The sequence below is a fragment of the Anopheles stephensi genome, chromosome 2 (assembly GCF_013141755.1).
Source record: "Anopheles stephensi strain Indian chromosome 2, UCI_ANSTEP_V1.0, whole genome shotgun sequence".
Classification (NCBI taxonomy): Eukaryota; Metazoa; Arthropoda; class Insecta; order Diptera; family Culicidae; genus Anopheles; species Anopheles stephensi.
In genome coordinates, this window is record NC_050202.1 from 56,143,651 (window position 1) to 56,171,205 (window position 27,555).

A 27,555-nucleotide genomic window follows, 5' to 3' on the forward strand; every position below is an offset into this window, starting at 1 on the left:
TCCAATTTCGGTCAATTTTCCGTTTACCCCTATAATCGGGCGAAAATCAGCATATGTTAATTCACGCAGGGAAATTGCCTGCTGCTACGGACGCCGCTGGAAAGGAAAAGTTTCTTTGGAGGAAAACTAATGGATTTTAAAAATATTCATTTACCACCGACCGAGATTGGTGCAATCGAGATGAGGTGTGTAAGGTAAGCGTTAGGCGGAGCTGATGTTGATGAACCGAGGCGAGGTGATAGTCCGGATTGTCACCGTAAGGTTTTCACAGATTAAGAGTGGCGAATGTGGGTGTTGAATTCGAGATGTGATCTACAGTGCGTAGCGTAACTATACGATCACTTATCTTTGTAGTCGAAAACAAAAAAATCAACAGAAAATATATGGATTTTTAGTAAGTTTTAGAGACTAAAATCACGTTTTTTTCTTCCCAATCTTCTTCTTTGGCACCATAATGTTCAAAGGATTGAGCCTGCTATTTTTCGATTAGTTGACTTAATTTTATCACCAGGATAGTCAATCTTGCGTACGATTTTTTAAATCGTTTATTTATAGAGGCTTTGGGTCTTTGAGAGCTCATTCGCCTCTTTTTCCTGCGTACGAACCGATTTCAGCGAACGCTTCTACTGTGTGGAAGTGTGGAACCGCCCCGACTGGGCGACAGAGGATCGCCATGCCTATTTATGATGAGAAAAATAATTCTCCAAATTAACGAATTGTAAGACGTTTGTATAAAATGAAGAAATCATGTTCTTTTTATTCTTGAAGAACGAGCTTATTGCAGAGGAACTCATGTTGGAAAAAATGCAAACAGGAATTCATATCTTCTTCTTTCTTGGCACTACAACCTCGAGAGGTCTCGGCCTGCCATTTCTGGCTTTCTGTGACTTAATTTTACCCGTAGTAAAGTAGTCAGTAGTGAAATGTGTCCTTACTAACCTTAAATTATGAGCTGGTTCAATATATTGCATGCTGTTTTATGGACATTAGGACAATTTTCAAAAACGAACCACCAAAACCGATTGATGATCATTATCTGCACAATTTAATTTATAATTAATTGTATACAAGCTTAGCTCTATCAACCAAAGTTATTGCTCTAGCTGGAACATCATATTAAATTAAAAAAAGGTATATGTGAATGGTTGGAGAATATAAATATTATTTATTTGTCTTAAGAATTTGATGAACATTATGTTCATCCGTCTATATATTTTTTGCTTCAACAATAAAATTTAAGTGTGCTTATACATATGCAGCACAGTGTACAAATTTAGTTTTAAAATTGAAACCTGCCCTCGAAACATAATTTTCTTCATTCAGAAACGTTTTGGCGTCTTTTCACCGATATATTTAAAATTAAATTCCGTACAGCTTAAGATGCATCGCACCCCTGAGATCACCCGCCGAAAGAAACAAGGGACGGACCAAAGGGAAAAAAAGAGAAAAGTGAAACGTGTGTGGTATCCCTTCCAATGGCGGGGGCCGCCTCTTTTGGTGGCCGACCGACAACATCTTTTATCCAGTGCGGAAAAATGAAAACATTAGAGGCAGCAGCAGCAGCAGCAGCAGCTTCTTCACCGTGGTGCAGGTTGTTTTCCAAATGAAAAAGAGAAAATTTCTTTTATCTTACTATCATCGTTACGAGCGTATGTGCGTATTGAAGGACACACACACACACACACACACACACACACACACACACATCCGTCAATCAGCTTCATACGTCAGCTCTTTTCCTATGCGTTTGCCGCCACTTTACACGTTTGCGGTGTGTGACGATGTTCACACACGGTGGTGCGTTTATTAATTACTGTTAAGGCCCCATATGCACGGATAAAGAGATGTGCTTTAAAAACGAAAATGGACAAAAATAACAGCCCAGCGGCCATGCGCGCGTGTGTGTGTGTCGGTTGTTGTGGTGGTTTATCAAAAGTGACGGAATTGTTTGACCTTTACACGCATAATCAATAACCCAGTGATCAAGTGGTGGGACGCGCAAAAGGTGGGCGGTGTGGAATGGGGGGAAGCGGGAGGGGTCCGATTTCACCGGGCAGTGATCTTTCGTTTTTTCTTATCCATTTCATGCGTGCGTTTCCTCGCGATTAATTCGTTTGTTTGTTTGGTAATTAAATGTCGAAAGGTAAACTGGTGAACAGATTTATAATTTAACGATTTTTGAGTCAAGCTTTGAAGTTTGATAAATAAAATAAATAACTTGCTGTTCCTTCCAGGACTTCTTATTTAGCCTTACAACCTCAAGAGATCTTAACCTGCCATCTGACTGGCATCCTTGACTGGGTTTTACCCACATACGACAAGACAGTCCAGACAGAGGATTCGATACCGCGGTCCGGAGGAAGCTACACATCGCCGCAAGCTTACCTTGTACACCTCCGAGAAGAAGCCGGACCCGATATGCTCCCGGTGAAAATCGTCCAGACAGTAGAGGGCCGATACGGCGGTCCGGAGCGCCCGGCAGGACGGCCCGGTAACGGAACGGTCCGAGCAGCCATTGCGGCTCAATGGCGGCCCCGGGCCGGTGTGCTGTCCAACGTTCATCTTTATCAGCTCACCACCCGCAGGCTCGTCGGTGTGCGTTTGCGCTTCGTGTCAAGCCGTTCGACGACAGCGACAATGTAGACGCACATCGCTCGAAGGCCGTCGGAACGCTGGTATGGCCCAGTGCCCACCGGTGTAAAAATGTGCGTAAAAACCTGCGACCTGCGAGCGCGATCGGGCACGATGACGGGTACCGAACGATAACACACAAAAAAAACTCACTCACTCGACGCAGATAAGCCGCAGCGCACCCACACAAACAATACTTTTTCGCGTTTCACTTACTGCACCAACAGCCGAACCAGCTGTGCAGCATCTTTTCTGGCACTCATCGCATTTATTTAACTATTTACTATTTGCTACTGTATGCATGCTGCATCGACGCACGGGAACTTCTCCTACACTGGCTTAATGCATTAATATCACTCGCACCCACAACACTCGCGGCTAGACTTTGTATCGGTTGCACTATGGCAGCCCAAACGGAAGCTGTTTGACACCGTTGGCGTTTGACACGTTCGGTCGCAGCTAAAGACGATTAATGCCCGTTTACGAATACCGATCGAATGCATGCATCTTACGGATCGTGCGTAGTAGTAGTAGGCTATGCTTCTGTTTTTTCCGTGCGAACGTGCCCTTCCTTTCTTTTTCCCCAATTCTCTCTCGCTCTCACCAGGGCACCAGACCTTTCATCGTCTCCTGGTGGGGATCGCTGCGTACGGGACCTGCATTTTCACGACGTTTCACTAGAATCCCACTAGCAGCAGCACCACCCTCTCCTTCTCCCAAACTAAAGTTTGGGGTGATTTTCTTTGCTGTTTTTCACTTCTGCTTTTCACTGCCTTCCACCTGGTGTGTGTGCACTGTTGTCTCACACCTGCGTCAAACTGAACGTGGATGGAACAAACATTATTATTTATTATTTTAAACGGTGCGAGCAAAAGCATTAAAACCATTCACCGACACATTAAAATGCCGGGCATTAGCGGAAATCGGTTCAAATGTTTGCCGAAAAGTGGCCGGGAAAGTCAACGCAGTCACTTCCGCTGCCGTTCGTGTAGCACGTCTCCTCAGCACGCCAGGTAGTGTACGCCAGGTGTTACTTACTACGCTCACTAGGCGCAGCTAAGACGCTCATGGGGATGCTTCTTCGCGCACGCACACACGAACACGGAAATCGGCGGCTGGAAACGTGGTCACGAACAGTCACGGGCACAATGGAAGACGTTGATCCGCGCGTGTGTGTGTGTGTGTGGGTGCGATAAGTTTAAGATAGCGAACGGTTGCATGCGTGCGTGCGTGGGTGTGATACGCGCGTGTGTTTTGATTGTGCGCGGCGCACAGCTGATAAAGCTGTGCCGCGGATACTTCATTTACTGTTTTCAGCACTTAGGAAAAGTGTTGTATTTTTGACTTTTTTATAAATTAGTATCAAAATTATCAGTCAAATAATTGAATCAAAATTAGCTTAAAATATTGAAAAAATAGGCATTTCCTATAAGACAATCTACTTAACGTGAAAATTTAAAGTGAAAGGAGTATGTCTTTTTTTATTCGTAAAGGGCGGTCTGGCCGTATTGCTAAGGAGTATGTTTCTTAGCATTAAAAAAAATACCTAAAATTTCACATAATTTTCTACCATTTCTATACACTTTTCAAAGAACACTATCTTTTCAGGGAAAAAACCTTTTTCGGGAAAAAATTAAATGCCTATGAAGTTAAGATTTTTTCCCAAGCATAAAGATACCATTATCAAGCTTCTCTCCCCCACCGAAAAAAGGGGTAAAAAACAACGAACCCTTTTCTACTTGCCGTGTACAACATCAGTACTGCCGCAGCTTGTACCTATCAATCTGCTCGTAAGGAGGCACTCATGTTAAGGAAACAGGCACTGTATGTGACGGTATAGCATTCCCGAGGGGCAATCAAGACAAGAGCAACCTACGAAAAAAAACCTCGGCGTCAGCTTCAGATAAGATAAGCTGCACTGCTGCAGCAACAGTTTGAAGTCGAGTGATGATGGGGAAAAAGGGAGTTTTTCAGAGCAATCGTGAATACGATAACAAACCAGCAGCAAATGGGCAAATGGGTTTCGATCCTCACAACGCGTCAGTTATTGTGCCACGATCGGCACGAACCGGAAGATCAATTTGATCGACCTGTTTTTATTTCATCGCTTTTTGATATGTGTCTACAGATTAAAACTAGTTTCTTTTCCAAGGTCGTCCTATCAACGACTTCTTTCTCTCTTCCGCGCTCCTGTCCTGTCGTGTTTCGATCGTAAATCAACAATCAATCGGTATGGTGATAGTGTGATTTTTTGGGGCCTGCGAATGAAGCCAAAGCCACCGGTACGTGGGGTCCATTACTGAAAGATCAAGGTCGTACAAGGCTCACCGATCAATCGTAACTCGCGTCGGCCGGCTGAAGCAACTGTGTCAGCAAGTGTTTTTTTGGCTGCCAAGTTTGTTGATGAAATTGTTTATTGGTACGCTCAGGGGTGATAGGGTGCTTGAGTATCAATTTTCTCTTTGATGAGAGTTAAATTAAGCCTTCAGAAATCAATACTTTAAGCAAGAGGGTATCATTTATTATTAAAGGGTTGTTTGTACTATAAGTTCCATCCCTGAGCCATTCTGAGATAGGGTTTCCTGGAGAGAATGGTAAGGCACATCCTGACGATCTGATAGAACAGATGCGAGTGGTATATCGTCTTACTTGCAGAGATAGACGAAAAACGTCTGACGGAAACTGATGAGGAAAATCTGAGTCTTGATCGTTGGGCTACTATATTCTTTTAAAACTTGGATCCATTAAAAGAAAATAGGATATTCTGAACCAATTAAACATCACAAAACATGCGAACAGTGTCAATCATTCAGAAAAACGACCGACAACTCCTATGAAAAATATGTTTGACGAAGATCTCGTCGTCGATCCATGGTGGTTCCAACTGATCTCCGATGCAGATTAACCGAGTTTTTCAGGCAGACTCCTCCGAAAGAGGAGGGCGCTGTCCAATCAGCATGCATCCACTACGGGGTAGCTACCGATCGATACGTCCCAGAGAAGATGAAAATTAATTTTCAAAAAAGCTTTAAGATCGACTTGGATCGTCGTCCAGATTTAGTCTTTTTCTTTAACGCAAGACGTATTCCTCTGGGTTTCTGCATATTAGGAAAACTTCTTCTTCAAACTACGCATTTAGTGCAATCCGATACCCTTCAGCTCATGGCGATCAAAGTTTGTTCTATTCCATCGTTACTAGTAAAAACATCTGCTTAATTTCCACAAACATCTTGGTTTGTTTCTTTCCCGAAATCCCCTCAAATTATCTCTTTAAACTCAAGAGGTTTATTTTGCTGGACTGGCCATAGCAGTTCGAGTACATTCAAGAATTCGTTCCTGAAGCACCTGACACTGACACTTGGCAACCGTTTCCGGTAGCATTGCCGTTGGAATAAAATAATCATCGCGCTCGAGTTTTGGCACCAAGCCCAGCAAGAAAAACGCCAACATCGTCTGCGGTTTCTAGCGCGTCACGAATCGTGCTTGATTCACATGGCGGAAAAGCGGATCGAAATAGGAAGTCGAGAACGTGGGATGCTGAAACCCTACTGGGGTGATCAAACAACACGGGCAAGCATCAAAACGATGCTACTCCCCAACAGCATTAAGCCGGATGCGTCGGTTTTTGGGTGGGGTACCATATGCAGGGCAACTCGGTCTCCACTTTTTTGGAATGTGGCAGCATAAACCGGAGAGAAGGCCGACTTCCCTTTTGCTCAGCTAAAATCCCTTCACATAAATAATTGTGTCTTCTAGCATTCCGGGAAGCTTACCGCCGGATGTGTAAGGGGGCTAGGGGTTTTAGAAGCAAATTCCAAACCAAAACCATCACACACACACGGACACACATCATCCCTCATTCCAACTAAGAATGGTGTTTACGTTTAGATGTTTTGTTTACGCTTAGACGTCACACCATACTTGACGAAAGCTAGTTTCGTCAAGTTTTTGATAAACGAAATATTTCAAGTATACAGTGAGTAAGGATGAGTGTCGCTCGCGTGGGGGGCAGTCAGAAAGTTTATAAATAGGGCAGGAAACACAATTATATCTCTCTTCGAATTTGGAATCTGAACACGACGCTTGGTAAATATTGCAACACACCTCGATCCGAAACTCCGCGAATTCTTCATGGTGCCGTGACCAGGATATAGCTCGAATTTCTGGTGCTTTCGCGAGTTTGATCGACCCATCGTTCACCGTTTTCTGTGTCGTACCACATTTCGTTTGGATTTTCGTGCACCGTACAGCTGTTTTTGCCGCATCACGCATTACACTGCAGGTCACTCACTCACACGCACATACACACACACAAGATTGCACAATGCCCGTACCACCCGTTGTTTTGGCGTCCCGTCGGACAATTTTGTTGGCGTCCCTTACTCGGTACGAGAAATTTTTGGATAGTTTCGTTCACGCACGGGATCAAGTACAAGTGGAGGTTCGCCTAAGAAAATTCGAAACATTATGCAAGGACCTAGAGAGTGTTCAACAAGAATTAGAGGATTCCGCTTCCACGCTGGAAGAAACAACGCAGAATGCTGCATTTCGAGAGAATTTCGAGAATAGATTGATTCGTGTCCAATCTCAACTGCAGGCAAAGCTAACTCCTACCGCGCACCCGAGCACTGGATCGAACTCACTCAAGGGCATCAAGCTTCCCACCATCGCGCATCATACGTCACAGGGTCACGAACTGAGTCACTCGCGGCGAATAACCTTTCCGCGTCAAACTAGTTTTGGTACCACGTCACATGAAACGCCAAATTGCATTTTATGCAATTCCTCGCATTCATTGCTAAAATGCCCACGATTTGAAGGAATGGAGCCTAAGGATCGCTATCGTTTCGCGATGACCGCGCGTTTATGCACAAATTGCTTACGCGAGAATCATGCGGCTCGTGATTGTCCGGCGCACTACAAATGCCGGTATTGTAATTTGGCACACCACACAAAACTGCACTTCACACCGAATAGCCCTAGTGACACAGCTCCGCCACATCACACACACAACACCGCTAACGATCACACGGCCACCGATAACACACAACGCACATTTGCAGCAGCACTACAGCAAGCACCCGAGCAGGTATTGCTCCAAACTGCTTTCGTGAATATTATTGATAATTTCGGAATTGCTCATCCTGCGCGCGCGCTGTTGGACAGCGCATCGCAGCCGTATCTAACTAGCGATCGACTCGCTAAACGGCTAAGTTTGAAGACGAGTAACGTACACGTTACCACGCTAAATTGGATTTTGTCACTACCCAACACCTGGAAAACCGTTGTGGCTAATCGTGTTGCTGAGATCCAGAACTATTCACGTCCTCGTCAGTGGAAACACATTCCCGGCTCAACAAATCTCGCCGGCCTGGTATCTCGTGGGATGTCAGCAGTGGACATGCTGAAAAGGTCGATATGGACTTGTGGTCCCGAGTGGTTGGGGCTACCTGCTTTTGATTGGCCAATATCGAATTCATTGCTGGCGGCCGAAGCTGATATTGAAATTCGTCGGACACGCACACAACAATCGTCACAAGTTACTTCATCCGCGATCACACCTAAATTCCTGGAAGCAGCTAAACTCACATTATGCATCCTGGCGCAACAAGACGAGTTTTCATCGGAGATCCGGTTGCTGAAAAAGGGAGAAACTATAGGGCGGCGCTCACCTCTACGGCGCTTGAAACCATTCCTCGATGAGGAAGGAATAATGCGAGTGGGTGGCCGATTGAAGCTTGCACAGCTTCCCTACCAGTTCAAACACCCTATCCTGCTTCCCAAGAACCATCTGTTTGCTCGTCTCATCGCATACCACTTTCATGAAAAGCTGATGCATGGCGGGGGAAGACTATTACTTTCCCAGATTCGAGAAGAATATTGGCCGCTCGACGGACGGAGATTAGTGAAAGGAGTAGTCCGTAATTGTTTTCGTTGCATACGACAGGATCCCGCCCTAGTGCAACAACAAACCGGCCAACTTCCGTATCAACGCATCACTCCGAGCCGGCCGTTTTCTGTTACTGGAGTGGATTACGCCGGCCCATTTTGTCTTAAGCCGACGTACAAGAGAGCTGCCGCTGCCAAGTGTTATTTGTTTTTGTTCTTTTGTTTTGCAACCAAGGCGGTTCACCTGGAGCTGGTCAGCGATCTCACCACTGCAGGGTTCTTGGCCGCTTTACACCGCTTCACAGCCCGGCGCGGGCTACCGTCGGATATACACTCCGACAACGTGAACAACTTGAAGGTTCGTCACACGCGCTAAAAGAATTTTTTGAGTTATTTCAGAGTGAGCAACAGCAAAACATCATCGCAACCAACTGCTCTGACATGGGGATTACCTGGCAATTATTCGTGCAACGTTTCTGGAAGCATTGGGCCACTGAGTATCTGCAGGAAATGCAGAAGGACAATAAGGTTGCGGTTCGGTGCGAAATCGTTCCCGGCAGACTGGTCATCCTTGTGGACGATTCCCTCCCCATCACCCGCTGGCCACTGGCGCGCATCATTGATGTACACCCTGGAGAGGATCAGCTTACTCGTGTAGTGAAGCTGAAAACGGCAAAGGGATTAGTCACGCGTCCTGTTACGAAAATTTGCGTTTTACCTGTTGCGAAACCGTCCTGTTAGTACCGCGTGTTAGTTATTTTGTTATGACATTCTGTCATGGGGGGGAGTATGTTTACGTTTAGATGTTTTGTTTACGCTTAGACGTCACACCATACTTGACGAAAGCTAGTTTCGTCAAGTTTTTGATAAACGAAATATTTCAAGTATACAGTGAGTAAGGATGAGTGTCGCTCGCGTGGGGGGCAGTCAGAAAGTTTATAAATAGGGCAGGAAACACAATTATATCTCTCTTCGAATTTGGAATCTGAACACGACGCTTGGTAAATATTGCAACACACCTCGATCCGAAACTCCGCGAATTCTTCAAATGGTTTGATGAATTTCCACGCGCGCACACAAAAGAAAAAGGGCTGCAAAGGGTTCTTGCGCTGGGGATTGCGAGGAAATATGGTCCTAAAAATAGCAATCGCTGGCAACGAATGCAGCCATCCCGCATCCATTCCTGGTCGCAATTAGAGATGGTGTCGGGTGGGATGATGATGATGATCCGTGGGTTTCGATGCCAGCCAGCATCCGGCGAAAAATGGGCACGGGAACACTTGGCTTCAGCGGAACTGTAAACAACAACAGTTCTGACATTTGCTGACATTTCTTTTTTCTTCTAGCGGCGTTCTGTATCAGCTTCTCTCTCGCTCTCGCTCTCTCTATGGAGATCGTTCTTTTCACTCTCTCTCTCTCTCTCTCCGGTTTAGCACATACACAAACAAACAGAGCAAGCGTTGAGACTACAGATTTTCCCAATTCCTGGAGACGGTCTTCCCCGACAGATGAAAATCTGAATGGAAAGCTACGACAAAAAAGAGAGCCACACACCGTGGCGTCTGTTTTCTCTGTTCTCTGTTTCGTTTTGTTGCACGTGATGCTGCCAGAGATGCTTCCACGAGAATGAAAAGTCCCGGACATTTTCTTCTCCTTTTTCGATACTTTTCCAACACCAGACACACACACACACACACACACATCTTTCTTTCTCGTTCGCTCTAGGATTTCGTTCGTTCTCAATTCACGCAGTAAGCCCCGTTTTTCTTCGAAGGGCTTTTTTACGCGTGTTTTCATTTTCCTGTTCCACTCACACCAACACGCGCACGCAATGCTCTTATCAAAGACGCAACTGCATGAAAAGCACTGGCGAAAATGCATTCCTCCGGTGCCAACTGCAACTGACCGATGTAATGCATCCGCACACACTCACACACGCACGCACGCACATATATTCACATTGACCTTTTCCATGTTGCGCTTTTCCATTGATGGGGAGCGAGTCCCAAAACAGTTACGCTGATTTTTCTTGTGCGTGCTTACGACGACGACGAAGCACTCTGTTTTTCCACTTTTCCATCTTACACAAACTCTCTTCTTTGCACCATTTCGGAACGCGGGTGGGTAGGTTACGCTACCCGATAAAGGCTAACTGTTTTTCTTTCGCATCAACGTTTTTCACCAGACGGAAACGTGCCTGTGTGTGTGTGTGTGTTTGTGGGCACATTTGCCAACGCTCAAAGATGGGTCACACGCTTAGAGATGGGAGCAGAAGGCACCAAGCAGAACGCCGTTCGAGACACATTCCGTTGCACCAAAATCATTGCCATCCACATAGTAGGCAATGCGAGTTTGGTTACATTTCGCTGCACTGTTCAGCCCCGTCGACGAAAGGAGAGCACACACACACACAACATCGAGAAAAACAAAAACATTTCTCTTCGTCAGCAACAATTTTACACTTAAATACTGCCAAAATGGTATTATGTTACGCTAAAAGATGGTCGGGAAAACAATCCACTTTCGCCACACGCGCGTACACTGACCGTTTTGTTAGGAGGGCATTGCTGTGATCCGATTGTACTGTGTGCGCGACGAACGAACGGTGTACGCAACGCGTTTATGGACCCGCACGATTTGTTTTGCTGCTGCTTGCCGAATGATGTGTGCGTGCTATTTTTCACTAGCACTAACCCTCGCGAGCACAACAACGAACGGGGGGTTGCATATACACCCGTACACCCCTAGTAAGACGGATAGAGAAAGAGAGAGAGTGAGCGTGTGTCTGAGAGAGAGAGAGAAATATTGAAGAGAAAATTAAAGGTATTTTTATGCTTGGCTATGCTACGTACGGCTGTGCAGGCGAGCTCACGCACACACCCATACGACACCATAGCGTTGTAAGTGAAGCGTTGGCCAAAGCGATGTAACATTGGTACGGTACGAAGAGATGAAAATGTCTTCATATTTTTATGTATAATTTAAAACTAGAATAGATAGAAGTCTTAAAAAGCGGATTTTCTTCGTTTTCATTAAAATTTAATATTTTTTAAATAATGTCATTGCTTTTTTGCCTTTTTTAAAGGGATATTTTCAATTTAATCGGATGGTTTTGTATGTTGGATTGTTGAATACTGTTAAAAACATCGCAAGCGTGAAAAATACTCGTTTTATACTCATGCTTTGGTTAGATTAATTAAAGTTTCATGATTTTTTCTAGTACACTTATTTTTAACCGATCTTGATTTCTTACTTGGAGTAACACACGAATTCAATGCAATTTTGTACGCGCTTCTAAACCGGCAAGCGACCAGATTTATTAGTATCCTTTTTTTCTTCACCCTACATAGTGTTGCTTCCTATTTACAAGCTATATAATGCACGTCATTTCCACAGAAACGGCTTATTTTTTCTTCATATACTTCAAGTATTTGTTGGCATTGAATGTGTCCTCAACATCATCGTCGATACGGATCTTTAGTTTGGGTTTACGCTTTTCAATGCGTGCTTTTCGTTCCGCTTCCGTCAGCAAACTCAAATCAAGGGGCAGCTAAAAAACAAACATTAAACGGTGATTACTCTTGTCTTCAGTGATATAATCGGTCGCGAGATGCATACCTTTATTATCCTTCTTGGCTCGTGATAGCTAAGGTTGATCGTGGCTCCATTCGGAAGTACCATCACGGTGGGATACCGGCGGGCGTAGATACTGCGGTGCACCTTCACTATGGCTGCACTATTGGACGATAGGCAGCGTACGGCGCACGCATTGGCGTTTGTTACTATACCGATAAGTAGTTTTGTTGACTGCATTTCCAAAACGCTTATCGCCTCTCTTTTGCAGGATTGAATAACCCGGAGCACTAGCACGCGCAATATTTACAATCAGTGTGTTATTTTTTTTTCTTCTGTCCTTTGCCGACTTTGACAATCGTATGACGTTTCTGACAGCTACAGTAGAGTGCGCGGCAGATTTTAGGGCGAACTCACAATATTGCTCGAATGTTTGAAATATTATCCTGGAAGCCGGTAAGATCAATATGTACAACACATTATTTTTTAAACGAGTGTACGCATTTCTAGAATACTTTTTTCAATCCTGGAAAAGGAAAACAAATCATTTTAGAACTCCCGGTCCTTATGGGTATTGTCATCGGGTTCGATGTTTCGCTATAGCTATTCTTGTAAGTTTGAATTTACATTTTTAAGGTATGTAATATATTAAAAATATATTACATACCTTATTAGAGGATGTGTGATAGCGGTTCTACGTACGGGGAGATGGGCTTGATTAGATTCGGAACCCGGTTCTGCCCTGTGCAGGCTTGCACCGCTAACGCATTATCAGACCGTCGCTCCATCAACACCAACTGTCCTGTCGGCATCACCATCACCGGTTGTGAAATAGAGTCCCATCGAACAAATGGTTTTGTCTCCCAACAAATAATATTCCAAAAACTCTCTCACACACACACAAATTTAGTGCTTCTCTAATCAATCAACAAACTCAAGCTCAAGGTCTAGACATAATCGAGAGCCGGCTGCCAAGAAGCCGCGCGGCTTTTAATAATTAATATCAATTGGTGGCGCTCGCTTTGCGTTAATCAATAGCACATATGCCTTCAATAGCTTGCAAACAAACGTTCAGTGTACCGCGAACCATTCAATTAGCAGGCGGTCTTCGGTATGGCCAACCATGAAGCTTCAATTATGCTTCAGCGCACCAAGCACGACGCATTTGTGACACGGCTACGATGGGCGTTACGCGCGCAGAACTGTTTTGGAGTTTCCTCGCTAACAATCGACAAAGAAGGCCGACTAGGATCGGGAAGAGCGGGACCGAAGATTGTTTTGGTGGGTTTATTGCTGATCATTCTACTGGCCGTCTGGTTCATCTATGGCAAGAACGAATCAGCATTCGTATGCAAATCCTACGGTAACATACATCCCAATGCAAAATTGCCTTGAAGCGGGTCAGGCACCAGAGCTAAAAGTTTGTTTTATTTCATTTTTTCTTAGCGACCCGGGTTGTTCTATTTTATTACTTCGTCATCATTGAAACGATTATAGCCATCTTTTTCAATGTGATCAGTACGTTTAAAATGGCGTGGCCTTCATCGCAGGAATCGTTAGCTGAATGTTGGAAGCAGCTGATAGTGAAGGTGCAAGAAATACAAGCTCTGTACCGCTGCGAAATAGAATCCAAGCAACCGTTCCTTATTTTCTGGCTATGGATGTGCGTGCTCTCGCTATCGTACTGCGTTTTGCTCACCTACATGGTGCTTACCTCAGCAGTGCTGTTCATAGTGCAGACGAATCATTTCATCCTTTACGGTTTGCGCATATTTTCATACCTATCGCACACGGCAGCAGGTGCCTCGTTCGGGCTGTTTGCAATGCTGCTAAGGATTGTGCTAGTGGAAATGCAAAATATGATCCGCCGGTCCACCGTCAGCGAAACTCAGCTACGCTCTATGATACAGCTGTACCGGCACATTCACCAAATCATCGAATGTTTCTGCGATGTTTATGGTTGGGTGTTGCTGATAATTTTTTTCGAACATTTCCTGATTCTAACGGATCGATCCTTTTTTGCGATACGCATGTACCGGCTGCCGATGGGATTCACCTTCAAGCAAGTGTTGGCCATGATGATGGTTTGGGTGTTTCCGCTGGCGTTGAATGATATGCTGCTAATCGGGGCTTGCGTCGCCACGGATCGGGCACTGCAAGAGTTTGAGAAACAGCTATGTGGCTTGCGTAAAGAGACGGTCCAGGACGATAGTGAACTAACGATCATGATCACCAGCTTCGCTCTGTACGTTGCTGAGCGGAAGCCAAAGTTTCGAATCCTGAAATCAATCAACTTGAACTTTGGTCTACTGTACGGGGTAAATATCATAAGCGAAAGTCTCGACAATTTAAAAATATCGTCGGTATCATTTCCATTTCAGAGCTGCGGAGTAATCGGGACCTATTTAACCGTGTTTCTTCAATTCGATAGTCCAAATATTTAAAAACGCGTTGAAAACAGCAATTAACGGACAAAATTATTGCAATCATCCCGATTCGACTTGAAACTGCTCGAATAATGCATTCTGCTCGAAACACCAAAACAGGGCAAAAACGAGCCAGCTGTCAAACGCGAATAAAAACAAACAACACAGCTGGGCGAGGAAAAACATACAAGAATACAAGAAAAGTGTTTAGCTTGATGTAATTGTTAAAGAAACAATGTAAATCTATTCCTGTTTGTGCGTGTGGAACAAAACTTTTCTTAGCTCTTAGCTTATCATTATACGTTTTCCGCTTCCGCTTACTATGGCTGCATGGGCGTCCGGTAAGTTGAAACCCGCTCCGACAAACATTCCCATCGCGCTGTATACGATTCTGCCAATAGTTCCTTGCTTATCAGTATAATTAGCCGGTGCCAGGTGCATGTCGTTATAATTAACACACTAATCGTTCTTATTTCGTCATCAATGGCCGCTGTTGGTCGTTGACTCAGAACCGTTTTCCGCTCGGGGGTCACATGCAAGCACGAATAAAAGCGCGTTCTGTCTAGTCATGCTTACAGGCGAAAGAAGTAAGCTTCCTACCGCCGCGAGAACGATCCCCGGAGCTGAGAGGGGGCGTCAGTGTTTTAAACCTCGCGCGATAATGGAAGGATCTGTTGAGAGCGATGCACACACACACACACGCAACGCATAGTTTCGGATCGCGTGATTTATTTTTAGCCCCGGATGCTGTGCCGGCTCTCCCTATTAACGGTGGTGCAGAACCGAAACAGCCGGCGCCACCGTGTCGATCGTTGTTAATCAGACTCGTAAATGTTGCGTATCGTACCACCGTACCAGCGTGCCCGCGCGCGTCTTCGGCAGGAAAGTGCAGTCCAAAAGATGGTACAGTGAACCGTGTGTGTACAGTGTGTACGGGTTTGAAGTGAATGCCTGCAGCGATCGCGATGGTAAGTAACCGGGCAATGTCAATGAATCATATCGTGCAGCTTAAAAACATTTTAATTCTAGCTTTACTTTTTTCACCCTTATTTCATACCCTTGGGGGTCGGTGGTTGCGTAGTACCGCTGGGCTTACCAACACCATCGGAAGCAGAGACAGAGTATTAAGATTAGATAACAGTTTCATCAGAACCGCCAGGAAGATGTTGGTGGTGTTGGTGTTTGTTTTGTCCATCAATTTTAATTTTGATTCCTTGCAATGTCTATAACATGGATGGGAAGGGGTTTTTTTTAACAACACCGTTTTACCCGAGCGATCCGATCTCGAGAGCATCGATATCGAGCGTACCGATAAAATTAAATGTACCCGATTGATTGGCTTCGCCGAAGCAAAACGTCGCTCAAAACGCGCACGGTACGCGTTCGCCCATCACGAGGTACACACGTAGGATAGCGGCCTCCGATGTCGCAAAAACAGATAGCACCGCACGCAGGTTCGATGTTCAGTCTGTAGTTGGAAAGTGTTTAGGGTGCACTGAGTGAAAGCGAGAGAGTGCCGTGCACAGGTACAGCAGCCAGCCAGAACGACAAGGGGTGTAGAATCGAACGAGGTAACATTATCCCGCACGAGATGCACACGATGCAACAGATTATTAATTACGTAAATTGGGAAACGTGCTCGCGGGAAGCAATAGCAACAGATCCCTATCACGATGAAAGATCTCTCACCTACCATTGGGGGGGTTGTTGGGCAGATCAGAATGGGAGCAAAGAAAAGAAACACACACACCGGCTTGTTATTACAGCTGGGTTAACATCCCGGAGTGGAAGCCGATGGTCGATACGGTTAGTCCATTCCTGTCGTCACACTTGCACTGTAGCTGCTATCTGTAGGGATTTGCTTGGGAAGACGGGCGGGGTGATTTTTTAAATATAATTTTTGTGTTAGTGTTCGCCACCTGCTATCGACGTTCACCTTTCTTCACCGGTTGAAAGTGTGTCGTGAGGTGTTAGATGTTAGATGCGATGCGTGCACATCAGCAGACAACAATCGTGGCGTGTGATTGGAGTGATAAAAGCAGCGACCGGAGCTGATGGCCGTGTGTATGACGCAATGTCGATGTTCAAATTGATCAGGAACTCTGTCGCGTAGTGGTGTCGAAAAGTAGATCACCGCTTTTCCAACCACAGAGTTCCTGTTCGTTCGTGGTGCTGTGATAACAAATGAGTTGCTAATGTTTACAGCATCATTCTTTCATTTGAGACTATTCTACCAAGAAGCAGTTCTGCTGCATCATGCAGACGTCAACGGCACCTACTTAAGTGCGATGACGAATGTTGGAAAATACTGGTTCCGGGGAATAGCTAATCCTTGCTGTCGATCGTTGTCAAACAATCGCAATCCATCGTGGATCATTCCGAACAGAATTTTCCCCTCTCTGTTGCATGTTTTTTGTTTGTCTAGAAGAAACCCAAGTTGTAAATCACATTCCCGGGCGATATCTAATCACTGCCGCAACGGCGGAGTGTAATTGCCCATTACGAAATCCCTTAAAACATCCCTCCCCAGAACAATTGATAATAAATGTCCTCATTGTCAGTCGAATTGGCTCGTAGGGATATTTATGCATCCAGCGATAAGACGCTACCCGCGAAGGAGATTGTCACCCTGCCGTGTTGAATGGGTTTTGCGAGATACACACAATGACTCAGCAGAGTGTTAGAAAACCGGTGCGAAGGTAATTGTTAGTGGCCCCCGGCCCGATTGGTGGAAGAGATTGGAGATTGGTAGTGAAACTGCACTGAAATCCACTTAAAACGGCTGACACTGTCTGAACCAGGTACTTCAAACATAATCCTATTACACCGTTCCCTGAGACTTCCCTCGACCTGGACTGGTGTAGAAATGCGGGCCAGCGGTCTGATGAAATTGATACTCGGGCACGGCCACTAACCTCTGTTCTGGCATGGTTTTGTTTTTTTTTTTTTCGGTGTTCGGTGTTCCCGGAAGACGGGACACTGGAACACATGCGATGCCAATAAACGGGAGAAGTTGAGCCCAATTTGTTTCGCGACGAACCCTCAGATGCGCCCACTAATTGACCGCACCACCACCACCAAGAGAAGGGGACCCGTGTAATTATCGGCGCGGGACAGATCAATGATGATGGATGGATGGTTGGACGCAGAAGAAGGCGGATGGATGGCCCGGACGCGAGCGCACACACCGCACCACGCACACACTCGCACATCGTGCCCGTGCTTGGTGGGCAAGTGTGTGCGCACGGCCATTTCGCGTCCGAGTATTTAAAGCGCACAGTTGGCAAGCGATTTGCGCATTCCGCTTGTGTGGTTCGTTACGTGCAGCGTGTTTCTGCGTCCGTGGGTCACCGGTGGTGTGCTGTGTGTGGCTGGGGGCTCTCTAGTGTGTTTTGTGGTTTTGCAGTTGAAGGTGATCTTCAAGTGATCATCGTCCGCAAAGGTGTTTTTTTTTTCGGTGGTGTCGATCAACGATCGGGGAGCAGGTATCAACCAAGCACAGGTTCGTACGATTGGGCTGAGAGAATTCTTTGCCATCCAAACTTGTGGCCAAAGCAGGAAGCTGTCCGCAACATTCTCGGGCCCCCCCGAAAAAGGAAACACTCGTATACTGGTTCAGTGGGTTAAGTTCAGGGATGGGAAGGTGTTCCTAAGGCATCCACCCCGCGTGCTTGGACAGATCGTTCCGGTTTTCCGGAGGCCACACGGTGCTCTTGGGACGATACTGCCACGCATATGCCCTACGGTATGTTCCATTTCGAATTTCAAGTAGAGAGAGAGAGAGAGAACGAGAGGTTGTACGTAGAGGGGCTCGATCTTGGCGTTCAATGTCAGGCGTTCAAAGCCTGCCGAAGCGACGGGTGCCATGAGAGCGCAGCAAGTGGAGAGACCGAGCGCAAAACCCCCATCACCGACCAGGGTCACAGTTTGTCGGTGCACGCCAGACGGCGTGTTTTCACCTCTCGCGTTTTCGATTATTATGCAACACGTGCCTCCGATACGGCGGCTTCTCAGGCACTCGTCAAAACGGGCTGCTCACAATCCGTTTCTTTGCGCAAAAAGGGACAGCGATCGAAAACTACCGGCGGCTGGGAGACCCGATCTGAACGGTGTCGCGTCGCGAGATTGACTAGCCGGCTGTTCGCAGCGTGATCATCTCCATTTTCGTAGGCTATCTCAAGTGTCGATGGCGGTGAAGGCGGTTACCTGTCGGCAGAGATCTGATAACCGGCGGGCCGGGGTTGTAAAGATACAGCCCTCTTCATCGCCACTCTTCGGGAGAAGAAAACGGGCGTAGTGTAACTCTCCTACGGATTATGGAGCACATAGCAGGATGAGTGAGTGGCGTGTGTTGTTTTGCTCACATGGCCGCCACCGGTTTCTCCGGGAGTTGCCCAGGGAGTCGGGAATTCCTACGATGCACCACCAGCGTTTGCTGCACCAAATCAAAGGTGCAACATGCGGTCCACGATAGTGCGGCCGGTACGTCCACCGTCCACAGTTACTAGCGACCAGTGCGACCGTTAGCACGTGTTCGGTTCCTTTCGTTACCTTTCGTGTGCCGTGCGTTCTTCCGCCGTGATTAACATCAGTAAGACAAATTTCTACGTGCGCCGTGCTACGTTGCATGTGGTGCTATCTGTGTTTGGTTTGTTCGTTTGTTTGTTTATTACCTTTACAACGCTACTTTTTTGTGACGGTGTGCTTGGAGGGATATTTATTTTTCGGAGAAGCATACATTATAGCTGGAACCACCGTTAGAAGAACTCACCCTTCCTGTGACTTCCTTTTCTGTAGCGACATAGAAACCTACTTATGGTGGTGCTTGGTTGTGAGCAAAGAGCGCGCACAACGATGTTTCGAGTGACGCTAACTGCAGCAAACATCCCGAGTTCCTGGCCCATATTTCGGGGAATTCCTAATGGCTTAGCGATAGAAGCAATTAGCTGCTTGCCTATTCGATCAATTGTGGAGGATTATCGGGGCGAACTCTTGAAGACGATCATCGGTGAAGATCTATTGGCGCCGGCACTTCACAGTCCGTTTGCCATCTAATCGAATCAATTCACTTTCCGTCTCGAGAGGGTGTCGAGACAACCAACTCCAATGGTCAAGTGTTCAGTGCTATGAATGAAGCATGCTGGGCGGAATGTCTGCGATGACCTAAAATTTGTCGGACGTTGGTTGGGCATGCCATTTTATATTCTGCATTGGTGTTGCCCCAAGGCTGTCGGCTTTTTTGCTTTTTTTTGTTGTTGTTCATATGCAATTGTTTTGATTACTGCAAGTTTTGCCCATACATCAGTAGTTTAAAATTTAAAATCAAGCTTACGAAGCGTGTCATGTAATATTTTGGTGTTTTGTTTAAAGTTTCTACCTACAATGACGCAAGTAAGAAGTAACCCGGCCCATCGCAATGCAACCTCCTGTAAGGTAGGTGACCTTTCTGGTGCCGCTGTGGTTTCCTTCCGCTCGGTGAGCTGGGTAGTGTTTCCTATTCAACCCATCGCCATTCGCCGCAAAACTTTAGCCGCCCCTGGTTTTGAAACTAGCAAACTTAAGAAGCCTCCTTCACCGCAACGCTATGTACCAACACTTGGCAGTGCCCCTAGCCTGCGCCTAGACACGTTAGCCAAGAGAGGGTGGAACTCGCTAACAGTAGTACAGCCAGCGTGCCGATACCGCGTGGGAAGCACGCACCAACATGCAGCCGACAAGTTTTGTGTAGTAGACGAACGAAAACAAAACTTCCCCGGCATTAAGTCGCCGCGCCCCATTACCGTATGTGTGGGGCTTTACCCGTCGATCGGGTCGCGTTGCGGTTTTTTCGAACCGACGACAAGTTTTTGGAGCCAACCCCAAACCGTCAACTTTCGCTCGCCGGGGCCGCAAAATGTTGTGCGAAAGTGACGAGCTCGCGTTATGAATATGCCCCACTGATCGGAGTGGCGATGTTGGTGGCACTGTGCTTGCCGCACGTGTCCCTCCGTGTGCGTCAACTGTCGGGTTGCGCTGGGGAGGAGATTGATTACCGGTGGTCCTTCGGTTACGGTTAATGAATCCTTGTAAAAACGAAACTCCATCACTTAGTAGCCATCGTTTGGGAGGAAGGGGCACATCAAGACATTTGAATAGATATCCATTAATAACGAAGTGCTGATCGTCCGCTTACAGGTCTTGCCAGTGCAGAAAGCTTGCAACCATCGGCTGAAGATGACGAGAACGTGCCGCCTCGCGATAGCGATAGCGATATGGCTGGGCCTGCTCGCCTCGGACCACTGCAACGCACAAACGACGATCGGTGCCAGCGTAGTGCTCGACCCACAGGATGTGACAGTGATCGTCGGCGAACGGCAACAGATAGTGGCCAAAGTGCGGGGCATGATAGCGCAAGCCGTGCGGTTAAACTTCTCCAAAGAACATACGGATCTCGTTGAAATTGTGCCCAATTCGATACTGATGAGCCCGGCATCCGATGGGTTCATCGATCGGGCGTACGAAGTCACGCTGCTCGGTCTATCCCCGGGTCAGTTCGATCTCGAGGCGGACGCGTTACCTACCGGGCTGATCGACGATGCCGCAGCGTTCGTTCGCGTAACGGTAGCCAACTCGCAGGCCATCATTGTGATCTCGAGCGTGATTGGATGGATCTACTTCGCGGCCTGGACCGTTTCCTTCTGGCCCCAGATGATCGTCAACTATCGGCGGCAGAGTGTGGTGGGACTTTCGTTCGACTTCCTTATGCTGAATCTCGTCGGCCATTCGGTGTACGCCGCGTTCAACTGTGCGCTGTACTGGAGCGGTTACATCGAACAGGAGTATCTGGATCGTAATCCCCGGGGTCTTAATCCGGTTCTCACAAACGATGTGGCGTTTTCGATACATGCCACCATCGCTACACTGCTCACCGTGGCGCAGTGCTTCATTTACGAGGTAAGGACAGCACTGGTAAACCCTTTAATGATTTAATGATAGATTAATTTGAATTGTTGTCTTCTTACAGCGTGGCGAACAAAAGGTGTCCCGTATCGCGTGGGGAGTCATTGTGATCTTCGCGATCGTCATCGTCGTGGCGGGAATTCTCGTCGGTACGGACACCTTCCACTGGCTAGACTTTCTGTATGTGCTGAGCTACATTAAGCTGTCGGTGACGTTGATCAAGTATGTGCCGCAGGCGGCACTAAACTTCCGGCGCAAGAGCACCGTGGGTTGGAGTATAGAGAACGTGCTGCTGGACTTTACCGGTGGCATGCTCAGTATGCTGCAGATGTTGCTGAACGGATACAACTATGGTAGGGTTAGGTGAACAATAGCCCTCTAGAACGTCATCGAATAACGCATTATCTGTTCCTGTTCCAGATGATTGGGCATCCATTTTCGGAGATCCTACCAAGTTTGGGCTCGGCCTGTTCTCGGTGCTGTTCGACATCCTGTTCATAGTGCAGCACTACATCCTCTACAGGTATGAGCGGTGGTTGTAGTGGACTACGAGCAATCCTACCGTCTATTGATACTTTACGCTAGCTAATACCAACACTGATCTCTTACGGAAGACATTCTGTTACATCTACCAAAAACATAACACACCGCTCTCCAACATTTCTTCTTTGCAGAACACCGAAAAAACGGATCGATCCTATCGAATCCAATCTAGAAACATTGCTCAAACAACCGCATGCCATTACCAGCACTGATACTGAATAACCTACACGCGCCAGTAACACACCAAAAACACCTTAAAACCCGCGTTACACAGCGCTCGTTAACCGCTCGGAACAGTTACACACTACTCACCCCTCCCCCAGGCATGCATTACAAGTAAAGACACACACACACACACTCAAATAAAAACCAATGTACAACGGATCGTTGGTTTTGCGCTAATAATATTCCGCCTAATATAATTAACCTTATCGCTCAGCGCGCCATTGCATTGGGCAATCGTTCGCTTTCATTGGAGCTAATTAAAACCCCAACCCATCATCATCTGATCTGGTTTTGCAGGAATCGGGGTGAAGCAAAAACGCTGCAGGAGGACTCCTCGACGACTGCCACCACCGTCAGCAATACTGGAGGCAGCAAGGACAGTCTGCCGTAGAGAGTGCTGCCAGGACAGTAGCGTTATTATAGGGCTGCTACTACTGCGACATTAGGTGTAACGCATCTGTTCCGTTGTACGTTTAGGGTGATACGTTTTTAGCATTAAGTGCACTTGACAGGCGTACTGTATCAGCAACTGATGATGCCATTTGGAGTGATTTTGATGTAGTGTAATGTAAAGTTAGTGTGACAATTAAGAATAAAAGCAACGATATCGATGTTTTGTGACGTGAGAATACAAGCATTCAAGTTTTCTTCCCTTTCTTTTATAGGAAGGCCGGTAGTAGAACTATATCAAATTGGTTCTAATTAAGATTATCCTCTTCCTCTTTTCAGCGATATGGATTCTGGGACTGTTTTTCATTGGTAAGTTGGAACTCGAGAAGCTTAAACCTGCCTTATAATAATACAATTTCTTCACCATTCACCAGCATCCTCTGCGGCTCAAAGCAACAAAACCCTGCTGCGATTACAATTTGGACCACAGGACACCACCGTTATTGTAGGCAGCACTAAAAATGTAACGCTGCGACTGCACGGGCCCCTGGCCGAGCGTGTAATCGTCAACTTTACCCAGACCAATGTTACCAACGGGAACTACTATGTACAACTGACACCTGATAGCATCGAGTACGTTCCTCCGACCTCCAATTTTATCGATCGTTCCGAGCACATATCACTCCGCGGATTGCGGGCCGGGATATTCGATCTGCTGGCTCACCTCACCCCATCCAGCAATGTGATCGATCTAAGCCAAGCGTTCGTGCGCGTTACGGTAGCAAAATCTTGGACGCTTATCAGCGTTTCGTCGGTGATCGGATGGACGTATTTCCTGGCCTGGACCTGGTCGTTCTGGCCGCAGATATGGGAAAACCGGACACGTGCCAGCGTCGTCGGTCTGTCGTTCGATTATCTCGCACTAAATCTGTTGGGCCACACGATGTATGCCGCGTTCAACTGTGCCCTGTTCTGGAACGGGTCCGTCCAGGCGGAGTATCTGCACCGTAACCCTCGTGGACTGATTCCGGTGCTAGCGAACGACGTGGCGTTTTCGCTTCACGCTACGTTCGCCACGGGGTTGATTATTGTACAGTGTTTCTTTTACGAGCGCGGTCAACAGAAAGTGTCCTACACGGCACGTGCACTGATGACGGTCTTTGCGCTGGTTGTGCTAATTTCGGGCGTGCTGGTTGCAACCGGTACCTACCTTTGGCTGGATTTCTTCTACAACCTAAGCTACATTAAGCTGGCCGTTACTCTGGTGAAGTACATCCCGCAAGCGGTGCTAAACTATCGGCGCAAAAGCACCGTCGGCTGGAGCATCGGGAACGTGCTGCTCGACTTTACCGGGGGATCCTTTAGCATGCTGCAAATGCTAATCAACGGATACAATTATGGTAGGTGTAAGGAAGATAGTTCCCGATTGTGGAGAGTAAGCTGATCTGAGCTTCCTGTTTTTTGGCTTCTTTGCAGACGATTGGGAGTCCATTTTCGGGGATGGTGCCAAATTCGGACTAGGACTGTTCTCCGTTCTGTTCGATGTGTTGTTTATTGTGCAGCACTACGTTCTGTACAGGTTGGAACACTTCTCACAATAAGGCGGCCTAATGAAATTTTGATATTAATCGTTTGCTTTGTTCTTATATTTTAGAAACTCCAACTACATCGAACTCCAGGGTGAAAGCTATCCTGGCCCAGGGAGTGTGACGACCGCTCCCAGGCAGAGTGTTTCTACTTAAAACGAGAGTCTCTGGCCATGCATAACGGCCATACAACAGTGGACTGGAATTACCAAGGAGCTAGCTAATAGTTTGCTAGTGATATTGATATGTTCAAAAGACTTGAACTACAATGAATAAATTTTACATTTAGAGGCTAAAAGCACGTGGTTTTTGTTTTGGATTTGCACTCTAAAGAACAATATGGTAAGGAAATGTCCTTTAAAATTCAAAATAAAGTCTCGTTACAAAAATTACACATTAAAAAGAAACTCAGTTCAAAATTTTGACCAATAATTGCGATTGCTTCACCAACTGTTCCGAAGAATCACACTTCGATGCAGCTAGGAAGAGACCACCGCCTAACCAACCTTGCCTGCACGAAGGTGTGTGTGAAATCAGTGCCTGTTCCGTACGTACGGAGAGCAGCATAGAGAAAAGCATTGGAGGCGCATAAAAAATAAGTTCTCTTTTGACACTCAAAGCGTGCGGATGTGCGTCTCGTCGTCGCGAGTCCACGGAAACTAGTCGCGATCAGGGTAAATCGGTTGTTTAACGAAAACACAGCCCGCTTGCCACACTTACAGCACCGAAATCATCCTGCACAGGAGGCTACCTGGGAGTCTGGGAATTATCGAAAGCTGTGTGGACACCCCTTGTCGGCCGATTTTGCTCGAAACCGTTCGCATCGATCCTGTGCTCTGTGGTGTGTGGAAGCTGGTCGTTGAACCACCCCATCGTTGCTCACCTTGTCCCCCCGCCTCCGCCGCATCCTTCCAGATACGCACACCCTCGCGGGTAATTCATTCATTCCGACATTCCGTCTGTTGGCCCCAGCAGTTGCTGATCACTTCCGGATAGCGCAGGATATCGTGGTACGGCGCCCGTGCACTGTGAACCGTTTGCCTTCAAAGGAAGCGATTGGAAGTGATGTAAAATCGTAGCAACCTGCTTGAAGGAAGAAAGTGAGAAAAGCAGCGAAAACGAAGAAGCAGCGACAGTCAGTCGGTTTTTCGGGGTCACTTCCGTGGTCGGTTCTGCACACACATACCGTTTATTATTTATTTTTTGTCCACTGGACTTGTTCGCCTCCGCTCGCTGTGTGTCTGCCAGGCAGTGCTGTAGGTTGGCCGTCGAAGAACGGCCGAACGCGCGGGTGTGTGCAAGTGTGTGCCTGTGTGCGTGCGTGCGTGTGTGTGTTTTGTGTCACGCGTAAGAGTGTGCGCGATCTTGCTCATCTCGGTGACGCGTGCGTACGTACGTACCGGGTTCTGATGGTGGTGGTGTTTGGTGTGTGCGTGCGGTGCGCTTCGACTGCGCTGCGTGTGTGTTAGTGAGGTGCGGTGCGCTTGAATGGAAAGCAAAGCAAACCAGCAGCAGCAGCAGCAGCAGCAGAGTCAGTGTGTAGGACGAGCCAACACGGCGTTCCATTAATACAAACGCGCGACATGCCAAGAAGTGAACGACGAAGGCGAGCGAACGTATCTTTGCGAGGCGCGCAATCGAAAGCGAAAAAGTGAATTTCAACAATTCCCCACGCAGTGCAGCACCGTTCCAGCTTGCTAGCGCCCTAGCACCGAGTGCCGTGCAATTGTTTTTCAGGGAGAGGGTGTCCAGCAGGAGGACCCCTTAATTTGTGCTTGCCTGGTGGTCCATCCCAAGCAGCCAAGTGTTGTGTGCCGTGTGTGTGATTTTTTTTTTTCGCTCGTAATGTGCTACAGCATGAGTGGGTGAACGCAATCGAGAGTGTGAAACAATAGTGAACCGAAAATCTACACGCATACACAAACACACGCGAGCGCGTGCAGTTACACACGGGTGGGGTGGCGAAAAAGTGGTGTGGGAGGGAGTGCAGTGCAGAAAGGAATGCATTTCGCTTTTCTTCAGTGGCGGCCGTCAGCAACATCATCATCATCATCTTTCACGGACACCATCGGTGGGTACCATCATTACCACACCCCGACGTTGTTGTCGTCGTTGCCGTTCCTGGCCGACAAGTACACAACGGGCTGCTAGATTGGTTCATTGAGATTCGAGCGAAATAGCTCACGCGCGAGCGAGAAAGAAGAAGCGCGAGAGAGCGAGAGAGAGAGAGAGAGAGGCGCAGTTTGACGTGTGGAACAGGACACCACCGACAGGATCAAAACTAGCGTTCCATACTAACTAGCATCATCGTCACCAGCGGGATAAATCAAGCTTGCAAGGAGTAGGTGTTCCTGTCCGTGGGTGCTGTTGAGAATTGAAGGTGAGTTTGCGGGAACTGGAGGCAGGCAAGGTGCAGATGGGTGATGATGGGTGGTGCAAGTGCATCGAATGAGAAGGAAAGATATCCTTCGCTTGGGATTCCCTGTTTGACGGATTGTGTGTATGTGTACTTTTGATAGCTAGAGCGAGAGAGAATTTTACAGCGGGAAATCGGCATTAACTGAGGAATTGTGTTTTTCAATTTAATGGACGTGTAAATAGGTGTAAATAAAAAATAATTTCTAAATGACAAAAAATTCTATATTTGAATAAAAAGCATATTATTGGAGTTTTACAAACAATCGTGGAGACATATGGTCTAGGCTGCCGGTCCCTGTATTATCGCTATACCAGACATGCCAACCATACGGCTTGCGAGTCCTTCCAGACCGACCCGTAACATATTGGGAACTTTTCTGTATGTTTTCCTTTCTCTTCTCGTGATATATTTTTTTCTTCTTTAACTCTACAATCACAAGAGGTTTTGCATTACTGGGTTCCTTGAATAAGCTTTCCTGAATCTAGATGGTTAGTCCCCGTGCGTAAGGAAACAGATTCCCAATTCTCTTAACTTCAGCGATTGAGACTTATTTCTTTATGAAAATGTGGACTAACAAGTAAAATTGACGAATTTAGGACAAGGCCGAACCACACGAGGTTTACCAAGCCTTGAGTCCAGAGATCGCGGAAGAACTGATAGCGGAGCAAGCTGCTAACACGAAAGGCCCGGCATAAAATCCCATCCGGATCGGCTCCCTGAATGCAGGAATTGATTATCCTGCTTTTAGAAATTTTAATTTTGAGAAGTCAAAAATTGGCGGGTGATTGTTCCTTGAAGTTGTGGTTCCACAAGAGGAGAAGAAGAAGGAACATAGTCAGAGTGAGACGAGGGTTTGGATAGGATTTAAAATCGATGTTTCGAACCTTTCGTGTTAGCATCCGGCCCCGTATCGATACTATTCATCGATCATAAT

General features: G+C 46.8%; 3 protein-coding genes, 1 long non-coding RNA gene and 1 pseudogene across 8 annotated transcripts in view; 2 read left to right on the top strand and 3 right to left on the bottom strand.

The window, feature by feature from the left end:
• LOC118502922 overlaps positions 1-11,223 on the bottom strand; it is a 70,557-nt gene extending 59,334 nt beyond the window's left edge. Inside the window, exons 1-2 of one of the 4 annotated variants that reach the window (XM_036035657.1) lie at positions 11,067-11,223; positions 2,386-3,449 (exon numbers count right to left, since the gene is read on the bottom strand). In XM_036035657.1, coding sequence (XP_035891550.1) covers positions 2,386-2,562 — 177 coding nt within the window. In that variant the 5' untranslated portion in view covers positions 2,563-3,449; positions 11,067-11,223. The other 3 variants (XM_036035658.1, XM_036035660.1, XM_036035659.1) reach the window with 3 other exon arrangements.
• A 572-nt stretch (positions 11,224-11,795) lies between these two features.
• LOC118502925 (39S ribosomal protein L55, mitochondrial) lies at positions 11,796-12,444 on the bottom strand. The gene is made up of 2 exons (XM_036035663.1): positions 12,139-12,444; positions 11,796-12,070 (listed from the first exon to the last, which is right to left on the bottom strand). The coding sequence occupies exons 1-2, from the start codon at positions 12,331-12,333 to the stop codon at positions 11,924-11,926; spliced, it is 342 nt and encodes a 113-aa protein (XP_035891556.1). The 5' UTR covers positions 12,334-12,444; the 3' UTR covers positions 11,796-11,923.
• Positions 12,445-19,226: 6,782 nt separating this feature from the next.
• Positions 19,227-24,500, top strand: LOC118502926 (annotated as a pseudogene).
• LOC118502927 lies at positions 24,233-25,479 on the bottom strand. Its single transcript, XR_004905098.1, has 2 exons — positions 25,389-25,479; positions 24,233-25,285 (listed from the first exon to the last, which is right to left on the bottom strand). It is a non-coding gene; the product is annotated as an uncharacterized LOC118502927 (long non-coding RNA).
• The window catches only part of LOC118502923 (G protein-coupled receptor kinase 2), a 48,938-nt gene continuing 46,589 nt past the window's right edge, over positions 25,207-27,555 (top strand). For both annotated transcript variants that reach the window (XM_036035662.1, XM_036035661.1), the window contains exon 1: positions 25,207-26,582. The gene's annotated coding sequence lies outside the window, so the exon portion shown is untranslated. The remainder of the gene's footprint in view (positions 26,583-27,555) is intronic.